We start from the raw sequence: 20,279 nt of genomic DNA, 5'->3' as shown, positions 1-20,279 counted from the left end.
ATCAGTTGGTGGACATGTCGATCCGTCTGGATACCCTGCTGGCTACCCGCGGACGTCCGGAGTTGGGGCCGTCCATTCCATCCCCCAGCACCTCCGAGCCGAGCCCTATGGAGCTCGGGGGTGCTGGTGCTAGAGAGAGGAGGAGAGAGACCCGGAGAGAGGCCGTCCCCTGCACCAACTGTGGCCGTAGAGGACACACTGCGGCTCGGTGCTGGGGAGGGTCTCCTGGGGATCGAGGCAACAGGTCACGCACTGATGAGTCATTTCAGGTGAGTAGGCGCCCAACTCACCCAGAGCTCTCTGTTGTTCACTTTTGTATTCAAGTTGTATTTCCCCAGGTTTCCTCTCATTCCCAGCATAAGGCGCTAGTCGATTCAGGCGCAGCTGGGAATTTTATTGATCGTAATTTCTGTGTTAAGTTAGGGATTCCCCTCCTACCAGTAGATGTGCCTTTTCCTATTCATGCCCTAGATAGCCGTCCTTTGGGATCAGGTTTAATTAGGGAGGTCACGGCGCCACTAAAGATGAAGACGCAGGGGGGTCATGAGGAAATCATACAGTTGTATCTGATCGACTCTCCTGCGTTTCCCGTGGTGCTGGGGCTTCCTTGGTTAATCTCTCATGACCCCACCATTTTGTGGAAACAGAGGGCTCTCAGGGAGTGGTCTGATCAGTGTGTTTGGCGGTGTATAGGTGTTTCCGTAGGGGCGACCACGGTGGAAAGTCCGAACCAAATGCCCGCACTGCACATTCCTCCTGAGTATGATGATTTGGCACTCGTGTTCAGTAAGAAGAGGGGGACACGATTGCCAACTCATAGACAGGGGGATTGTGCGATAGACCTTCAGGCAGGTGCTGCACTTCCACGTAGTCATGTGTATCCTCTGTCTCAAGAGGAGATGGCGGCTATGGAGACATACATCGCAGAGTCTCTGAGACAGGGATACATACGGCCCTCCACTTCTCCTGCGTCCTCGAGTTTCTTTTTTGTGAAGAAGAAGGATGGAGGTTTGCGCCCGTGTATTGATTACCGTAGTCTCAATCAGATCACTGTTAAATACAGTTATCCTCTCCCTCTGATTGCGAGTATGACGGAGTCATTACACGGAGCGCGCTTCTTCACAAAATTGGATCTCAGGAGCGCCTACAACCTGGTGTGCATTAGGGAGGGAGATGAATGGAAAACAGCATTTAGTACCACCTCGGGTCACTATGAGTATCTCGTCATGCCATACGGGTTAATGAATGCTCCTTCAGTCTTCCAATCATTTGTGGACGAGATTTTCCGGGATTTGCATGGGCAGGGTGTAGTGGTGTATATTGACGACATTCTAGTATACTCTGCTACACGAGCCGAGCATGTGGCCCGGGTGCGTCGAGTGTTGGGTAGGCTGTTGGAGCATGACTTGTATGTGAAGGCGGAGAAATGCCTGTTTTTCCAGGAGTCCATCTCCTTCCTGGGCCATCGGTTGTCCGCGTCAGGGGTGGAGATGGAGATTGACCGCGTTTCAGCCGTGCGTAATTGGCAGACTCCTACCACGGTTAAGGAGGTGCAGCGGTTTTTGGGTTTTGCCAATTACTACCGGAGGTTTATCCGGGGTTTTGGACAGGTAGCGGCTCCCATCACCTCCCTGCTAAAGGGGGGCCCGGTGCGTTTGCAGTGGTCGGCTGAGGCGGACAGGGCATTTAGACAACTGAAGGACCTGTTCACCTCGGTCCCGGTGCTGGCACATCCGGACCTCTCTTTGGCGTTCCAAGTGGAGGTGGACGCGTCAGAGGCGGGTATTGGGGCTGTACTGTCTCAACGCTCAGGCACGCCTCCTAAACTCCGGCCCTGTGCTTTTTACTCTAAGAAGCTCAGCCCGGCGGAACGTAATTACGACGTGGGGGACAGGGAGCTGCTAGCTTTGGTCCAAGCCCTAAAGGTGTGGAGGCATTGGATTGAGGGGGCTCAACACCCTTTCCTCATTCTGACTGACCACCGTAACCTGGAGTACATCCGGGCAGCTAGGAGATTGAACCCTCGTCAGGCTAGGTGGAACATGTTCCTGACCCGGTTTGTCTTTAAGCTCACCTATATACCAGGGTCACAGAACGTTAAGGCAGACGCCCTGTCCCGGCGATATGACACAGAGGAGAGGTCCATTGAGCCCACTCCCATACTGCCGGAGTCTTGTCTGGTGGCACCGGTGGTGTGGGAGGTCGATGCGGAGATCGAGCGGGCGTTACATACCGACCCTACTCCTCCAGAGTGTCCGGAGGGGCGGAAGTACGTGCCGCTCGAGATTCGTGATCTACAAATTTATTGGGCTCATACGTCACCCTCCTCTGGACATCCTGGTATTGGCTGGACAGTGCACTGCCTTAGTGAAAAGTACTGGTGGCCAACATTGGCAAAGGACGTGAGGGTTTATGTCTCCTGCTCGGTGTGCGCTCAGTGTAAGGCGCCTAGACACCTGCCCAGGGGGAAGTTACAACCCCTACCCGTTCCACAACGTCCGTGGTCTCACCTATCGGTAGACTTTGTCACGGACCTTCCTCCCTCCCAGGGGAATACCACTATTCTGGTCGTTGTGGATCGGTTTTCTAAGGCCTGTCGTCTCATCTCAATGCCGGGTCTCCCTACTGCCCTACAAACTGCTGAGGCCCTGTTTACTCACGTCTTCCGGCACTACGGGGTACCTGAGGATATAGTGTCTGATCGAGGTCCCCAGTTCACCACTAGAGTCTGGAGGTCGTTTATGGAACGCTTGGGGGTCTCGGATAGCCTTACCTCAGGTTTCCACCCTGAGAGTAATGGGCAGGTGGAGAGAGTAAACCAGGATGTGGGTAGGATTCTGAGGTCTTATTGCCAGGACCGGCAGGAGGAGTGGTCGGGGTATATCCCCTGGGCAGAGATTGCCCAGAACTCCCTTCGCCACTCCTCTACGAATCTGACCCCTTTTCAGTGTATGTTGGGGTATCAGCCGGTTCTGGCACCCTGGCATCAGAGCCAGATCGAGGCTCCTGCGGTGGATGAATGGTTTCGGCGCTCGGAGGAGACATGGAACGCTGCGCATGTCCATCTGCAGCGGGCTATCCGTAGGCAGAAGGCGAGCGCCGATCGCCACCGCAGTGAGGGTCCAGTGTATGCACCTGGAGATCGAGTCTGGCTCTCGACTCGAAACCTGCCCCTTCGCCTGCCCTGCCGGAAGCTGGGTTGGCGGTTTGTGGGGCCATTTAAAGTCCTGAGGAGATTGAACGAGGTATGTTACAGGTTACAACTGCCAAATGATTATCGCATTAACCCCTCGTTCCATGTGTCTCTCCTCAGGCCGGTGGTAGCTGGTCCACTCCAGGACAATGAGATACGGGAGACTCCTCCGCCCCCACTGGACATCGAGGGGGCTCCGGCGTACTCAGTCCGGTCCATCGTGGATTCGAGACGTCGGATGGGGGGTCTGCAGTATCTCGTGGAGTGGGAGGGGTACGGTCCGGAGGAACGGTGCTGGGTGCCTAGGAGGGACATCTTAGATCCCTCCCTCCTGACGGAGTTCCACCGGAGTCATCCCACTCGCCCTGCTCCGCGTCCTCCTGGCCGTCCCCGAGGCCGGGTCGGCGCACGGCTGGAGCCGCGCGTCAAGGGGGGGGTGCTGTCACGGATTCCGCCGAGGCTGCTCCTCCTCCTTACTCGGGCAGGCTTCGGCGTTCGTCGTCCCCGGAGTACTAGCTACTGCCGATCGATGTTTCGGTGTTTGTCTTGTGTTGTCTAGTTTGTACACCTGTTACTTATTTTGTGTTGATTGTGTAACATATAAGTTCCCTTGTTTTACGTTTGGCCTTTGTGTGTTATTGTCATTTTGTCCTGTTTGATGTTCGGCATATCTAGTTCGCCTTTTACGCACTGAGTGCGTTACTCCTCCAGTGTTGTGGAGACTTTTGTTTTGTGCGTGTTAACTTGAAGTAAAGTAGTCATCTTGATCCTCTGTGTCCTGCGCCTGACTTCACTGCCGCGTACACATCACCCCTTTTGACAGGTAGCCATGATTAGCTGTTCAGGAGTCTTATGGCTTGGGGGTAGAAGCTGATTGAAGTGGATTTAACAGGTGACATAAATAAGGGATCATAGCTTTCACCTGGTCAGTCTGTCATGGAAAGAGCAAGTGTTCCTAAAATGTTATACACTCAGTGTATAGGGAATAGGGTTCCATTCGGGACGCATAGACTGCCTGCCCTGCCTCCTAGACACCTCCCTCTGCTCAGGAAAAGTTTCACTGAACAGACACATTAAGCAGGCTGCCTGCCACTCACTGGCTTATTCAGTAATTGTTAGACCATGGTTTGTTTCCTTCTGTTTTTCTAAGCACTGTTGTTGAGATACTAGCACCACCCCCATGTGAAGTTGCTATTAGTAGTTGAGATATTTCAGCATTCTTATTGTTTTTCACCTTAGGAATGTCAAATATTTCCACAGTGTTGTCTTTTTGAGAAATACGTTTCTACAGTGCTAACCCATATTGTCATTGTACATTCCCAAGGGGTTGTTAATACACAACCCAGAGGCTCAGCAGGTACTGCCAGCGCCAGCACTTAGCATTATTATAATTTTTTAAACAAAACAAGTGTGAGGTAAAATAATTAAGAGCATGTCCAGGCAGTCAGTAATATAAGTGTACATCTGGCTGTGCTTTGGCAGACTGAACAGACGGGGGTCAGAATAGTAACTAGTGCAGTTCTGCCCCAGGCTGTTATTTTATGTGGTGTCAGTGCTTAGAACAGTGCTTGTTATTTAGAAGACCAGCAGTCACTAGATTATCCTCAGTCGGCCCCTGCACCCAGTCTGTCCTAAATAATGTTTTTACAACCAATGGAAATGGGCTGTGTGCCCTAGGTAAGGTAATTATAGAAGGTGTAGCAGGCTTTGCATGTATCACTGGTTTGCTTACCCCAGGCAAGGATACAATGAGACAGTGGCAGGGATCTTTGTATCAATTAAGGGCTGCCTCCTGACCCCATCGGTTCATAAATACTCAATTTTTCTCCATGGCCCTTTTTTATGGCTGCATCCCAAATAGCACCCTATTCCCTACATATTGGTCAAAAGTAGTGCACTATGTAGGGAATAGGGTGTCATTTTGGATTCAATTCATAATCTCTCTCGGATATGCAACATGCACCGCTGCAGATTTCAGACCCTGCAGACAATCTGGAGGTTATTCTAGTTAAGGTTTGTACTGCTTTGAAGTGCTCTTCAAGTAATACCCTGTTTTCACAGACAATACTAAATTCATCTTCAGTTTGTGCTTGGCTCGATGTTTGCTTCCTTGCAAGGGCTTTTTAGAGGTGGCACAGTTATGCTGTTTTTAACTGCGAGATCAACTGGTCAAATTCATAGTCTTTACTGCCATCGGAAAGTATTCAGACCCCTTGACTTTTTCCAAATTTTGTTACGTTACAGCTTTATTCTAAAGTTGATGCAATTCATTTTTTTCCTCAGCAATCTACAGTGGGGGAAAAAAGTATTTAGTCAGCCACCAATTGTGCAAGTTCTCCCACTTAAAAAGATGAGAGAGGCCTGTAATTTTCATCATAGGTACACGTCAACTATGACAGACAAATTGAGATTTTTTTTCTCCAGAAAATCACATTGTAGGATTTTTTATGAATTTATTTGCAAATTATGGTGGAAAATAAGTTTTTGGTCACCTACAAACAAGCAAGATTTCTGGCTCTCACAGACCTGTAACTTCTTCTTTAAGAGGCTCCTCTGTCCTCCACTCGTTACCTGTATTAATGGCACCTGTTTGAACTTGTTATCAGTATAAAAGACACCTGTCCACAACCTCAAACAGTCACACTCCAAACTCCACTATGGCCAAGACCAAAGAGCTGTCAAAGGACACCAGAAACAAAATTGTAGACCTGCACCAGGCTGGGAAGACTGAATCTGCAATAGGTAAGCAGCTTGGTTTGAAGAAATCAACTGTGGGAGCAATTATTAGGAAATGGAAGACATACAAGACCACTGATAATCTCCCTCGATCTGGGGCTCCACGCAAGATCTCACCCCGTGGGGTCAAATTGATCACAAGAACGGTGAGCAAAAATCCCAGAACCACACGGGGGGACCTAGTGAATGACCTGCAGAGAGCTGGGACCAAAGTAACAAAGCCTACCATCAGTAACACACTACGCCGCCAGGGACTCAAATCCTGCAGTGCAAGACGTGTCCCCCTGCTTAAGCCAGTACATGTCCAGGCCCGTCTGAAGTTTGCTAGAGTGCATTTGGATGATCCAGAAGAGGATTGGGAGAATGTCATATGGTCAGATGAAACCAAAATATAACTTTTTGGTAAAAACTCAACTCGTCGTGTTTGGAGGACAAAGAATGCTGAGTTGCATCCAAAGAACACCATACCTACTGTGAAGCATGGTGGTGGAAACATCATGCTTTGGGGCTGTTTTTCTGCAAAGGGACCAGGACGACTGATCCGTGTAAAGGAAAGAATGAATGGGGCCATGTATCGTGAGATTTTGAGTGAAAACCTCCTTCCATCAGCAAGGGCATTGAAGATGAAACGTGGCTGGGTCTTTCAGCATGACAATGATCCCAAACACACCGCCCGGGCAACGAAGGAGTGGCTTCGTAAGAAGCATTTCAAGGTCCTGGAGTGGCCTAGCCAGTATCCAGATCTCAACCCTATAGAAAATCTTTGGAGGGAGTTGAAAGTCCGTGTTGCCCAGCGACAGCCCCAAAACATCACTGCTCTAGAGGAGATCTGCATGGAGGAATGGGCCAAAATACCAGCAACAGTGTGTGAAAATCTTGTGAAGACTTACAGAAAACGTTTGACCTGTGTCATTGCCAACAAAGGGTATATAACAAACTATTGAGAAACTTTTGTTATTGACCAAATACTTATTTTCCACCATAATTTGCAAATAAATTCATTAAAAATCCTACAATGTGATTTTCTGGATTTTTTTTTCTCAATTTGTCTGTCATAGTTGACGTGTACCTATGATGCAAATTAAAGGCCTCTCTCATCTTTTTAAGTGGGAGAACTTGCACAATTGGTGGCTGACTAAATACTTTTTTTCCCCACTTGTACACACATTACCCAATAATGACAAAGTGAAAACAGGGTTTTAGAAATGTTGGCACATTTATTAAAAATGAAAACAGAAATATCTTATTTACTTAAGTATTCAGACCCTTTGCTATGAGACTCGAAATTGAGCTCAGGTGCATCCTGTTTCCATTGATCATCCTTGAGATATTTCTACAACTTGATTGGAGTCCACCAGTGGTAAATTCACTTGATTGGACATGATTTGGAAAGGCACACACATTTGTATATAAGGTCCCACAGTTGACAGAGCATGTCAGAGCACAAACAAAGCCATGAAGTCGAAGGAATTGTCCGCAGAGCTCCGAGGCGGGATTATGTCGAGGCACGAATCTGGGGAAGGGTACCAAACAAATTCTGCAGCATTGAAGGTCCCCCAAGAACACAGTGGCCTCCATCATTCTTAAATGGAAGAAGTTTGGAACCACCAAGACCCTTCCTGGAGCTGGCCGCCTGGCCAAACTGAGCAATCGAGGGAGAAGGGCCTTGGTCAGGGAGGTGACCAAGAACCCGATGGTCACTCTGACAGAGCTCTAGAGTTCCTCTGTGGCGACGGGAGAACCTTCCAGAAGGACAACCATCTCTGCAGCACTCCACCAATCAGGCCTTTATAATAGAGTGGCCAGACGGAAGCCACTCCTCAGTAAAAGGCACATGACAGCCCGCTTGGAGTTTGCCAAAAGGCCTCCTAAAGAATCTCAGACCATGAGATTCAAGATTCTCTGGTCTAATGAAACCAAGATTGAACACTTTGGCCTGAATGCCAAGCGTCATGTCTGGAGGAAACGTGGCACCATCCCTACGGTGAAGCATGGTGGTGGCAGCATCATGCTGTGGGGATGTTTTTCAGTGGCACATTTAAACATGTTAACCCTCGCAAGGCTGCGGGCACAGATGGCATCCCTAGCCCCATCCTCAGAGCATGTGCCGACCAGCTGGCTGGTGTGTTTACGGGCATATTCAATCTCTCCCTATCCCAGTCTGCTGTCTCCACATGCTTCAAGATGGCCACCATTGTTCCTGTACCCAAGAAAGCAAAGGTAAATGAACTAAATGACTATCGCCCCGTAGCACTCACCTCTGTCATCATGAAGTGCTTTGAGAGACTAGTCAAGGATCATATCACCTATACCTTACCTGCCACCCTAGACGTCAATTTGCTTACCACCCCAATAGATCCACAGACGATGCAATTGCCATCACTCTGCACACTGCCCTATCCCATCTGGACAAGAGGAATACCTATGTAAGAATGCTGTTCATTGACTATAGCTCGGCATTCAACACCATAGTACTCTCCAAGCTCATCATTAAGCTTGAGGCCCTGGGTCTGAACCCCGCTCTGTGCAACTGGGTCCTGGACTTCCTGACGGGCCGACCCCAGGTGGTGAAGGTAGGAAACAACACCTCCACTTTGCTGATCCTCAACACTGGGGCACGTGCTCAGCCTACTCCTGTACTCCGTTCACCCATGACTGCGTGGCCAAGCACGCATCCAACTCAAACATCAAGTTTGCAGACGACACAACAATGGTAGGCTTGATTACCAACAATGACGAGACAGCGTACAGAGAGGAGGTGAGGGCTCTGGGAGTGTGGTGCCAGGAAAATAACCTCTCATTCAACGTCAACAAAACAAAGGAGATGATCGTGGACTTCAGGAAACAGCAGATGGTGCACCCTCCTATCCACATCGACGGGACCGCAGTGGAGAAGGTGAAAAGCTTCAACTGTATCTTAGTCCATGCCGCTCTGACATCGCTCGTCCATATATGTATATATTCTTAATTAATTCATTACTTAGATTTGTGCGTATTGGGTATATGTTGTGAAATTGTTAGATATTACTTGTTAGATATTACTGCACTGTCGGAGCTAGAGGCGCAAGCATTTCGCTACACCTGCAATAACATCTGCTAAACACATGTATGTGACCAATAACATTTCATTTGATTTGATTGAGGCAAAGATGAACTGAGCAAAGTACAGAGAGATCCTTGATGAAAACCTGCTCCAGAGCGCTCAGGACCTCAGACTGGGCCGAAGGACAATGACCCTACGCATACAGCCAAGACAACGCAGGACTGGCTTCGGGACAAGTCTCTGAATGTCCTTGAGTGGCCCAGCCAGAGCCCGGACTTGAAACCGATCAAACATCTCTGGAGAGACCTGAAAATATCTGTGCAGCGACGCTCCCCATCCTACCTGATAGTACTTGAGAGGATCTGCAGCGAAGAATGGAAGAAACTCCCCAAATACAGGTGTGCCAAGCTTGTAGCGTTATACCCAAGAAGACTCGAGGCTGTAACCGCTTCCAAAGGTGCTTCAACAAAGTACTGAGTAAAGGGTCTGTATACTTATGTAAATGTGATATTTCAGTTGTTTTTTTATACGTTTACAAAAAAATCTAAAAATCTGTTTTTGCTTCGGTATTGTGTGTAGATTGATGAGGGAAATAAAACAATTTAATCCATTTTAGAATAAGGCTGTAATGTAACAAAATGTGGAAAAAGTCGAGGGGTCTGAATGCACTGTACTGCCCCTATTATACTCAAGATGGTACTGCGAAGGGAAAATGGAGAGACCTGAAGTAGGCACTTCAATGAATACAAGACTTATGTCGCTTTTCACTCTTAATATTAAAAAGTAAGGTGACCCCTCAGAGGTTCTTGGAAATAATGAGTCCTTTCATAGAAATCAAGCCAAAGGACATAAAGTTTTCATGACAATCATAATACCTCGAAAAGGCATACAGTAATAGCATGAAATACTGGTTAAAGCCTTGTATGTGATGTGAGTCATGATTTGAACTCCAGTCAGTCATCTGGGTGGTGGGGTAGCATAGCTCTCTGGCTGCGTCCCAAATGGCACCCTATACCCTACATAGTGCACTACTTTTGACCAGGGGCTCTGGTCAAAAATAATGTACTATAAAGATAATGGGGTGCTATTTGGGATGCATATAGCCCTCTGTCTGCTCTGCTCTGCTAATGACCCTGAGGATGAGCCAGTCATCTAATTTATGTAGCTCAGCCTTGCATCTCATTACCCCTTTCTGCAACCAGAGGTTCAACACAACACAGACTAACAAGAGACAGCAAAATTGGTAGATACTAGCTAACACTCATTGGTCCTTCATTACTTCTCATTTGTGTAAATGATATAGCTTGTTATGTTTCCAATTTTCTGCCAGATTGGCATTCTTTTTTGGGGGATGGATACTGTAGTCTGGGGTATAAATTATGTTATAGGCTGTCTAGGATAAGAAGACAATCTATTAATTGTAATTTTAAATAAGTGTTTCTCACCTAGGCCTACTGCTGTCATGTTCTTAAATACAACGTGTGTATTGTTCATATTGACTGATCGGTGTTCTGAGATATGTTACCATCTCCTAGCTGATTATCACATACTTCAGAGACTGCTTTATAAGTAGATATTGTTCCTGTTTGAAAAAGCACTTCAATTATATTAATTTCCATTATGTAACTTAGAATCAAACATTGAAATGCTCCCATGATGACACAACACTATAAAAGACGCAGAACAAATAAATATACAATACACAAACACAGCCCACAGAGCATAATTATAGTATTTCTTCTCAGTATAATCAAATGTAATGATGCTAATCATCTTATCATCCTCTTTTGCCAAGCGACCTGTGTTGTGTTCTATGTTCTGCGTTTCCAGGAAGTGGAGGATGAGTCAACGTCTTGTTACTGCCTGATTGACTCCAGTAGCTGCCACCTGCTGCTGGACCAGCCGGGCTCCTATGCCCTTGTTGGTGAACCGCTCACCCAGGCAGCCGTGAAGAGGCTGAAGCTAGCAGTGTTTGGCAGCATGGGGCCAAACCCCATGGACTACAGCCTCCGAGTCTACTGTGTGGACGACACGCCACACGCCTTTCAGGTACCATCATTGTTTCGAGTGTTTGTGGGGGGTTGGTTATTTTCATTGATTGCCGTTGGCTCTCCTGTGCAATCATATGAAGCTCAATATTGATGACAGTGATTTTGCTCAGGCAGTAGATGATAGAAGAAACATTGATATTTACATTTACATTTACATTTTATATTTACGCATTAGCTTTACAATCATTTGGTCATATTGTACTGTATGTGAGTCTGAGTTGATTAAATTCAATAAAGCATGTGAATGTGTGTATTGATATCTTATCATCTAGCATCAGGGAATTAAACTTCCTCACTTCCCCTGAGACAGAACAGAACAGGCCTCAGGAGTGACTCAGCTTGTGTTCCTGTGATTTAGCAGAAGTCACCGGCAGCTGGGTTTAAAATGCTTTTTTGGATTTGGTTTATGAATCCGTCCCAAGCGCAGCCTGCCGAGCAGATGCCAGCCCTCTCTGTCCCCTGGGTCTCTGTCGGCTACAATCACACTCACTGTTGTACACAGTCAATCACTAGTCATATACTTGACCTAGATCAATAGGATGCTCCTGATAATAATATTAAGGATCTCATTTCAGTGAGAGATTTCCTTTTGAATGTAGCTGTTACTCTGGCTTCAGCGGCCATACAATGTTAGGTTTGGGCTGGCAAACAACCGTCTAGTCTGCATAGGGAATACAGAATCTGTAGATACAATTTGCCCAAGCAATGATTATCTTAAAGACGGGGGATGGGGAAATGTTGCAGCATTGAATGGGGTGTCATTTCTCAAGGTCACAGACAATGGCCATGATGTGCCCTTAAAGTGATTGGATGGATTTTGAGGATGATTTTTAATAGGAAGCTCTGTGATCTGCTGGACAACCATAGAGTTGAGTTCAATGATGTCCAGGATGTAACTGTGTTGAAAGACAAAGGTAGATGGAGGATACATCATCCAGCAGGTTCGCTGTTGTCATTGTATTTGTATTATTTTAGCAATTTTCAAGCATGTTTTTTGTTCACATTGCCAATGGTGGATTGTTTTTAACACCTACCATGAAGAAGCAATAAGCACGCACACACAATTTTTTTTTGGTGATTAAGATGTCTGAAGATAGACAGCCACATAAACAGAGAACAATGATGCCAGATGAATAACTTCAGCCTCAAATCAAAGAGCTCTTTCATCACTCCAAATTCAACTTGGTGGACGGATGTTAGCCGATACATGCTCATCCAATGCATTAAATTGAAACTTAAAACTTGTATGGCTCCACATTTGATATAGCTACTAATGAGAATTGTATTTTTTATATATTCTTAAATGTCATTTAAGGACACTCTTGACATGAGAACAATGCTCAGGTTTTGATCATGATAATGTTTGCGATACTGGATTTGTGGATCCCCCGGAGCAAGAATCAGTCACTCAACAGTTGGTTGGCAGTGAACTGGGATGTAAACTGTGGTGAGACTGTCCCACTGACTTTCTCTCTCTCATCCATCCCTCCCTCCCTTCCTCCATACCCAGGGAGTGGTGGCCACAGAGACAGGTAGAGGAGGACAGCTCCTGGAGGAACCCAAGATGTTGCCTTTCAGAGGGAACACCTTCAGCCTCCAGGTCTCCATCCAGGATGTCCCACAGTTTCTATGGAACATCAAACCCTTTACCACGTGTCAGGTAACTGAGACAGTAACTACTTACAGATTGAGCACTGAATGATTTCAGATACATTACTGGAAATCTGAGCATGGAAAGTTGTATGTGTTATTTGTTGCCAGATTGTTGACATTGTGGTTACAACCAGACTTACTGGAGGTTGTTTACCTTTATTGGTACCTGTGTATGAACACTGCACAGCAATGTAGGTCAGTAATTCCTCTGTAAATATGTTTTCTAATATTGCCTTCAGACAAACGAAGAGGTGTAACAGGTTCGACCTCAATATGTCGCATAAAGCTTACTTCATTATTCAATGTTTTTAATTTTTTTTACTGCATCAGGGATAGCTTACACAGACGTTTCGGCATTACAGCCTTCCGTGTGTAGGTACAATTTTCTTTAAATCAAAACAGCATTTGTAAAGAACAACAAATGAGCAGCAGGTGCTTCTAATCAGGTTTGCCACTCATCTGCCAATCAGGGATGTGGCTTTTCTGGTCTACCTGTATACAAATTATAATTTGATAAGAAGCACGTGCTGTTCATCTGTTGTCCATTACAAATGCTGTTTAGATTTGTTAGTTTTTTTACCTAAACACTGAAGAAGGCTGTAAAGCCGAAACGTCTGTGTACGCTATCCCTGTTGCAGTAAAAAAATTATGAAGTAAGCTTTATGCGACATATTTTTGAGTGCGAACCCATTACTCCTCTTTAGTTTGTCTGAATTTGTGGGTTTTACCCACCAGCCAAGCTTCTGGGAGAGCGTGATCGTTCTCTTTTGATTAGCTAATATTGCCTTCTACCTACCGCTCACTTTAAAATGTCTGTGCTTGTTTTTCCAATAGGCTGTATAATTGCTCCCATACATATGTGAGTGGGGCGAGGAAGTAGGGTGGCATGCCTCAGACAGACCGCCAGACAGACACCTCCTCTTGGCTTATTTATGAGGATCTTTGGAGGGAGACTGCCTCTGTGAACCTCCCCCTTTCACTGAGCAGGTGGAGAGTAATGGCTCTCGCCTGCACCATACAGTACATCAAGTCAGCTTTTACTGCTAAAGAGTACCTGGCCTCTCCACGTCCATCATTCCCCTAGCACACCATTATCTGCTGCATCCATCCCGCATCATGGAGGATCTGATGATCAAAGCCAAGGGGTTAAGTCCTCTGTAGGCAAACCAGGCGTTATTTATTTTTTTAAATTACTGTACAGTTAGCCGGGGTCCCTATCACCATGTGTGAGTCCCATAAAGCACCATATTCCCTATATAGTGCACTACTTTTGACCAGAGCCGTATGGGAAGTTCACTGTAAGTAGTGCACTATATAAGGGATAGGCTGCCATTTGGGATGCATGTCATCACTGTGAATAGTTTACTGGTCACTTTATTGTGCAGAGATGTTAGAAGGGAGCATACGGGAGGTCAAGGACGTTTCCCTGCCGATGTGCCCACGGCAGAAATTAATTCTGCATCAAAGGCAATAATTTTCCCGTTCGTCGTTCCCTCGCTCCCAGATATCGCGTGTAATACTTAGCTCGCGATCCGACTTCCATTATCAGAGTTAAGTGGGATTTACCCCTCCCCCTCTCCCTACAGTACAAATGCATATTTCCATACACAATGCTATCGTTGCATAACGCTGTGCGACTTCAAACCCCTCAAACACCCTCTTACCCCACTACTTTGTCTGCGTATGCATATGAGACCTTCCCATGTGATGGATAGTATAGGAGCTGAGTCATCTTCTGGAGAGGAATAATACTGTAGAAGCCCAGATTCCTCATCTTGTTTTGCCTCTGTCTTCCTCCTCTCTCTCGCTCTGTCTCTCTCTCGCTCTGTCTCTCTCTCGCTCTGTCTCTCTCTCGCTCTGTCTCTCTCTCGCTCTCTCCCTCGCTCTGTCTCTCTCTCGGTCTCTCTCGGTCTCTCTCGGTCTCTCTCTCGCTCTCTCTCTCGCTCTGTCTTTCTCGCTCTCTCTCTCTCGCTCTCTCTCTTGCTCTGTCTCTCTATCTCTCTCTGTCTCTCTCTCTCTCGCTCTGTCTCTCTCTCTCTCGCTCTATCTCTCTCTTGCTCTGTCTCTGTCTCCATGCAGGAATTTTCCTTTTCCCAAGTGTGGTGCAGCAACCAGCAGCCCCTGCACTGTGCATTCTCCCTGGAGAGATACAGCCCCACCACCACCCAGTTCTCTTGCAAGATTAGCGTGAAGCAGGTCAAAGGTCACGAGCAAATTCTGCAGGTCTATACTTCTGTGGTGGAGGTGAGCCTGGCTCTGTGTGTGGAGGACATTTTACTCCCACAATCCATACATACAATCTTTATTTAACCTTGGTGAGTCAGTGTCCTCTGCTGGCTGAACAGCCTGTCCTCAGGGGTCTGCAGTGGTTGTCTCTCAAATGTCACCCTATTCCCTATAGGGCTCTGGTCAACTCTAGTGCACTATATAGGGAATAGGGTGCCATTTGGGATGCATCCTGTGTTTCTTTATAAAACAGAGGGTAGATAGACTATCAGTGAGAGCTGACTATTCTTGGTCCTGTGTATCTTAACAGCCCTTTTGTTAAATAAAAATGTAATTGAATTATATTTGACAACTGTGACATTGTGTTTTGGCTCTCTCCTTTGTAGAGCAAGAAGGAGTCAGTCCTGTTTTTTATGCAGACAGACTGCACCGTCACCTCACAGACAGGACCCAAGGCCTTCAAAATCCCCCTATCCATCCACCAGAGGATCTGTGCCACCTTTGACACTGCCAACGCTAAGGGCAAGGACTGGCAGCTCTTAGCCCAGAAACTCCATCTAGATAGGTGAGTGTCCAAGGCTCTGATCCCAAGTAGCACCATATTCCCTACGTAGTGCACTACTTTTCACCAGGGCCCTATGGCACTAAATAGGGAATAGTGTGCCATTTGAGATGCTGCCCAACTGTCCATCATGTCTCACGGGGTGTTTCAATGATTGCTTGAACAAACAGCAGAAGGTATTTGAGAGACTTTAGTGGTTCCAAATGAGCCCGATCAGCTGTCCTCATTTGATATCTTATCATGTTAAGCTGATTTTAATTGAGTCTGATGGCACATCAGTGAAATGACTGCATTCACAGAGGGTGATGCTTTTGGTAGGGAGGGGTAAACCATTGTTTTATAGTGAAATAGTGCCCTCCACTGGATCTAATGGCTTTCAGTAATATACACATTGCAAGCTGTTACCACAAACCACCCATAAACCTACAGAGTACATTTGTCATAGGCCTAAATATTCAGCTCTAACTTGAAATTGACTTCTTCCACACAAATGTTAACTTGTACCTTAGTTGACTTACTTTGATATTTCAAGAAATCCCTGATCATGTCCATTATGTCTTGTCTCAGAGAAACATTTTCCAGCACAATGTCAGTCCCTCCCTGCTGAGATTAGGAACCAGCGCTGTGCTGAAACACTGAATTATATCTCATAGGAGACAAAGATCTATAAACAACTTTTTTTTTCATAAACCAAAGTGTTGTTCACTTTGCTAAGTGCTCTGTTACCATTTTGTCCACTAACGCATTTCCCTCCTTCCCCCCAGGAACCTGTTGTATTTTGCTAAGCAACAGAGCCCCTCTGCTGTCATACTGAGCCTGTGGGAGGCACGACACCAAGACACTGGTGACCTTGACTCTCTGGCAAGCGCTCTGGAGGAAATTGGCAAGATCCAGTCCAAAAGCACTGCAGCAAAGAGCCAGGAGGACCCTGAATCAGACTCTGTACATCATTTAGGAACAGGAAGCTCAGACAACCCAGTGTGTGGAATGGGTGAACTCACCAATCATGAGACGGCTAACTCAGTCCCTGAGTATACTGGCTGACTTGTCTCCTCCTGCTACATAGATCCCAACAAGCCCAGTGTAATGCATATCCATATATGCACATGACGACTGACCGTTAACTCGGTCGTGGATTAAAAGGTCCATAGGATGTCAATGTGCGAATGGAGTTTGTTGTTCACAGAGCAAAAAACATGACAGGAAAAAATTACCACTGAGAAAAAAAAGAAATCTGTCATTGCTGTGTGTACTGTAACTTTATCGACCCCTTTCTGATGATGTACTGTAAATCTGTTTGGCCTTTTTCCTTTCTATTCCCTCCATTATTTTCCTCCTAGTTAATGCTATTCTTAAGTCAGGCTGACCATTTGAGTTTGTTTTCTTATTCTGTTGTTCAGGATATAGGGGACCCACCAATGCGCTTCAGAGAGTGCAACTGCTCGTCACCGTCCCCAGGGATTGAAACTGCCCTCATGTGCACCTGCATTTACAGTGAGTGCGTCCCAAATGGCACCCTATTCCTGATGTAGTGCATTACTTTTGACCAGCGCCATATAGAATCTGGTGAAAAGTAGTGCACTAAATTGGGCATAGGGTGTTCCATTTGAGAAGTAGCCCATATCACACCTATACCGTAAGACAGCTGTATGGTATTCGTTTCTATTTGAATACTTGGTCATCAATTCCAGATAATGTCTCAAATGGGAGAAACCATTCTGAAACAGGTATAAACAGAGTTAAATAACATGCTTTTTACTGTAATGTTCCGATTTTTTTTCTGTATCAGCGTAACATTGTTAAAGAGATCCTGCCGGTACAATGGTGGGTTGTGTGAGGACAATGTACTGTTAGAGAAGCCAGCCTGAATCATGTTATCTTTAAAGGAAAACCCCTGACAATGATGGAAACGTCTTTGTCGGCTACAGTACAGCTGTGTGTGTGGTGTGTGTGTGTGTGTTTGCATGCATGCATGCGTGTGACAGTTGTGGTTTGGCCACCCTGGGGGAGAAAGAGAAAGCTGTAGGAGCTGTAAGACATAATTTCCTGGCACTATGCCATGTGTAACACTGCATCTTATCACCCACTTTCAACCATTAACACCTGTCAAAGAGTTGCTGATCTACCCACCACACAGAAGCCCCCCAACAGAGGCACAGCACTTCACAACTACACAGGACATGAATGTGGATTAGGGTTGGGGTCAATTCCAATTTAACTTGAAATTCCAATTCAATTCTTGAATTCACTCATGAAGTGGAGAATTTTATGTTGAATTAAATTTGACTTTAAAAAATCTTCAAGTTATGGAATTGAATTGGAATTAGACTGTTTGGACTTTTTGAATTGGAACTGTAAAAACATTTAAACTTTGGAATTTAATTGAATTGGAATTCAATATTTTTACATTTCCCAGTTTAGGGAATTAATGCACATAGTATAAAAAATGGACTGTAGGATTTGTTTTTAATCATTTCAACCTGTATTCCTATATTGCCAGTATAGCTAGGCTGTCTGAACATTGACATGATCAGCCTGAAAGCCTGAGGGAATTGAATTTGACATTTCTGGAATTGTTGGAGATAGTATTGAATTAGGAATGTAATTATTGGAATTGACCTAACATTGGAATTCAGAGAAATTGAATTATCTCTGAATTCAAAGACTGACATGGAATTTGAAGTCAATTAATTGGAATTTACAGGGGAAGATAATTGAATTATAATTTATTTTGTAGAATTTACCCCAACCCTGATGTGGATAGAATGTGTAATAGTATGGGAAGCCTTTCTGGTACAATAAGCAGGCCTGTTTTAACATATTGTTGTACTGCATAAGTAAGGAGGGCCCATAGGGCTCTATAGTAAATATGGTGCCATTTGGGACACATCTTAAATGCCACAGGAAAGCAGGGGAACTACTGGTTTGAACAATAGGCATTGTATTGTACATGGTTTTTAAGAAACACTAAAGAATGCAACTGGATGGTGTTTCTGTACTTTTTTGTATTCCATGTAGCCTATAATTTATAGGATGGATTTGTTTATTCCATGCAATTCATAGGATGGATTTTTTTATTCCATGTAATTCATAGGATGAATTTGTTTATTCCATGTAATTCATAGGATGGGATGTATACTTCAAAGTCATTCTTATGATGCATATTTCTGTTTTATGTGTTCAGTATGATTTATCAGGTACAGGCTTGGATCATGGCTGTTTGTAGTTACTCACTGCTTTCATTTATATTACAATGAGCATAATAACAAGGATTTGAAATGATCTAAATACTTTTAGAAAATGCCGCTCAGAGGTGTCTCACTACTATTACATTTTACAAAACGCTCAACTTGTTCATTGTTCACCAGTTGCAGTCTCCTCTGAACTACCTAAAACACTGTTAGCTCATAGTTTGTTATATGCAATTTCATATACAAAAGAATGCATCCTAAATGGAAACCTGTTGAGCTGTATCTACTATGCCCTTATTGATGTACTGTATCTTGCTCTCATCAGCAACGATCAGACAAGAGCTGAAATTACTCTCTACCCACTGGGCACAGACGTCAATGCATTGTCTATTCCACGTTGGTTCAATGTAATTTCATTGAAATGACATGGAAACAACACTTATTCAACCAGTGTGTGCCCAGTGGGTACATGAAACCTACATTGCTTTTTGGTTTCTACATAACACATTTGCTATGCTCTCCTAATCAATTGAGCGTTAATCGTTATACAATCCAGCTGGCTATAGATTAGATTAGTGAGTGGGTGAGCTTTACGTTTTGAAAATGATTGTTTTTCTTAATTGTTACCAATTTAATTTTAATTCCCTGTACTAATGTGAGCAAGAGTGGTGAAAAGCACAGAAACAAGTGTGCTGTTGTAATGCTAAACAGTGGCTAATGTTGCATTAAGAGCATTTGTCTGTGGAATACAATACATCATAACAACCAAACATAGCATTTTAACTATTTTATTTAAAGTTGCCTATTGCATACATGCCTAGTCATATCTAAGGTATTAAATGTTGAAGTTACGTTTTTAAATGTTATTAAGTGGGCCACTGGGTTTTGAACCATACATACACTGTATTATTATTGCTTTGTTGTCACAGGCTGAAGACTATTGTTGTCACAGGCTGAAGACTATTGTTGTCACAGGCTGAAGACTATTGTTGTCACAGGCTGAAGACTTTTGTTGTCACAGGCTGAAGACTATTGTTGTCACAGGCTGAAGACTATTGTTGTCACAGGCTGAAGACTATTGTGTCACAGGCTGAAGACTATTGTTGTGTCACAGGCTGAAGAGTTTACTGTTGGACCCCTGATGTAATGTCCCCTGAGTTAGTAACTATGGTTGTGTCCCATATGACATCATATTTCCTTTATAGCCCACTGGGCAAAAACTGGTTGAATCAACATTGTTTCCACGTCATTTCAAACAAAAAATGTAATGTGACTCAACGTGGAAGTCTAACCTAAATCCAATGACATGGTGATTTTTATTTAATTTATTTTTTACGTTGAATTCAGGTTAGTTGACAACCAAATGTAAATCAAAACTAGACTTTGAACGGACGTCTATGCCCAGTGGGAGTGCACTATGTTTGACCAAGGGCAAACGTAGTGCACTATAAAGGGAATAGGGTATAATTTGGGACGCATCCTATAGATCCACCCTGACTTCATCAGGACGGATGTTGCTATGCTCCATTTCACATCACGCATGGCCTTTGGCTTCATATCACTATTATTGTGCCTTGTTTAACTACTGTAAATGGTGAATGTTGTAAAGTACAGATGGGGCTGA

At 44.9% G+C, this 20,279-nt stretch overlaps 1 protein-coding gene across 1 annotated transcript in view; it reads left to right on the top strand.

Moving 5' to 3' along the window:
- The window catches only part of LOC311144487 (netrin receptor UNC5D-like), a gene marked incomplete at both ends in the record, with an annotated part of 243,161 nt that extends 226,653 nt beyond the window's left edge, over positions 1-16,508 (top strand). Inside the window, 5 exons of the mRNA XM_084180513.1 lie at positions 10,803-11,021; positions 12,534-12,683; positions 14,756-14,920; positions 15,289-15,467; positions 16,229-16,508. Of these exons, the coding sequence (XP_084036639.1) occupies positions 10,803-11,021; positions 12,534-12,683; positions 14,756-14,920; positions 15,289-15,467; positions 16,229-16,508 (993 nt within the window). The remainder of the gene's footprint in view (positions 1-10,802; positions 11,022-12,533; positions 12,684-14,755; positions 14,921-15,288; positions 15,468-16,228) is intronic.
- Between the last annotated feature and the right edge of the window lie 3,771 nt (positions 16,509-20,279).

The sequence above is a fragment of the Coregonus lavaretus genome, assembly GCF_964263955.1.
Source record: "Coregonus lavaretus genome assembly, chromosome: 17".
In the NCBI taxonomy this organism is placed as follows: domain Eukaryota; kingdom Metazoa; phylum Chordata; class Actinopteri; order Salmoniformes; family Salmonidae; genus Coregonus; species Coregonus lavaretus.
This window is presented reverse-complemented; position numbering and strand designations above follow the sequence as displayed.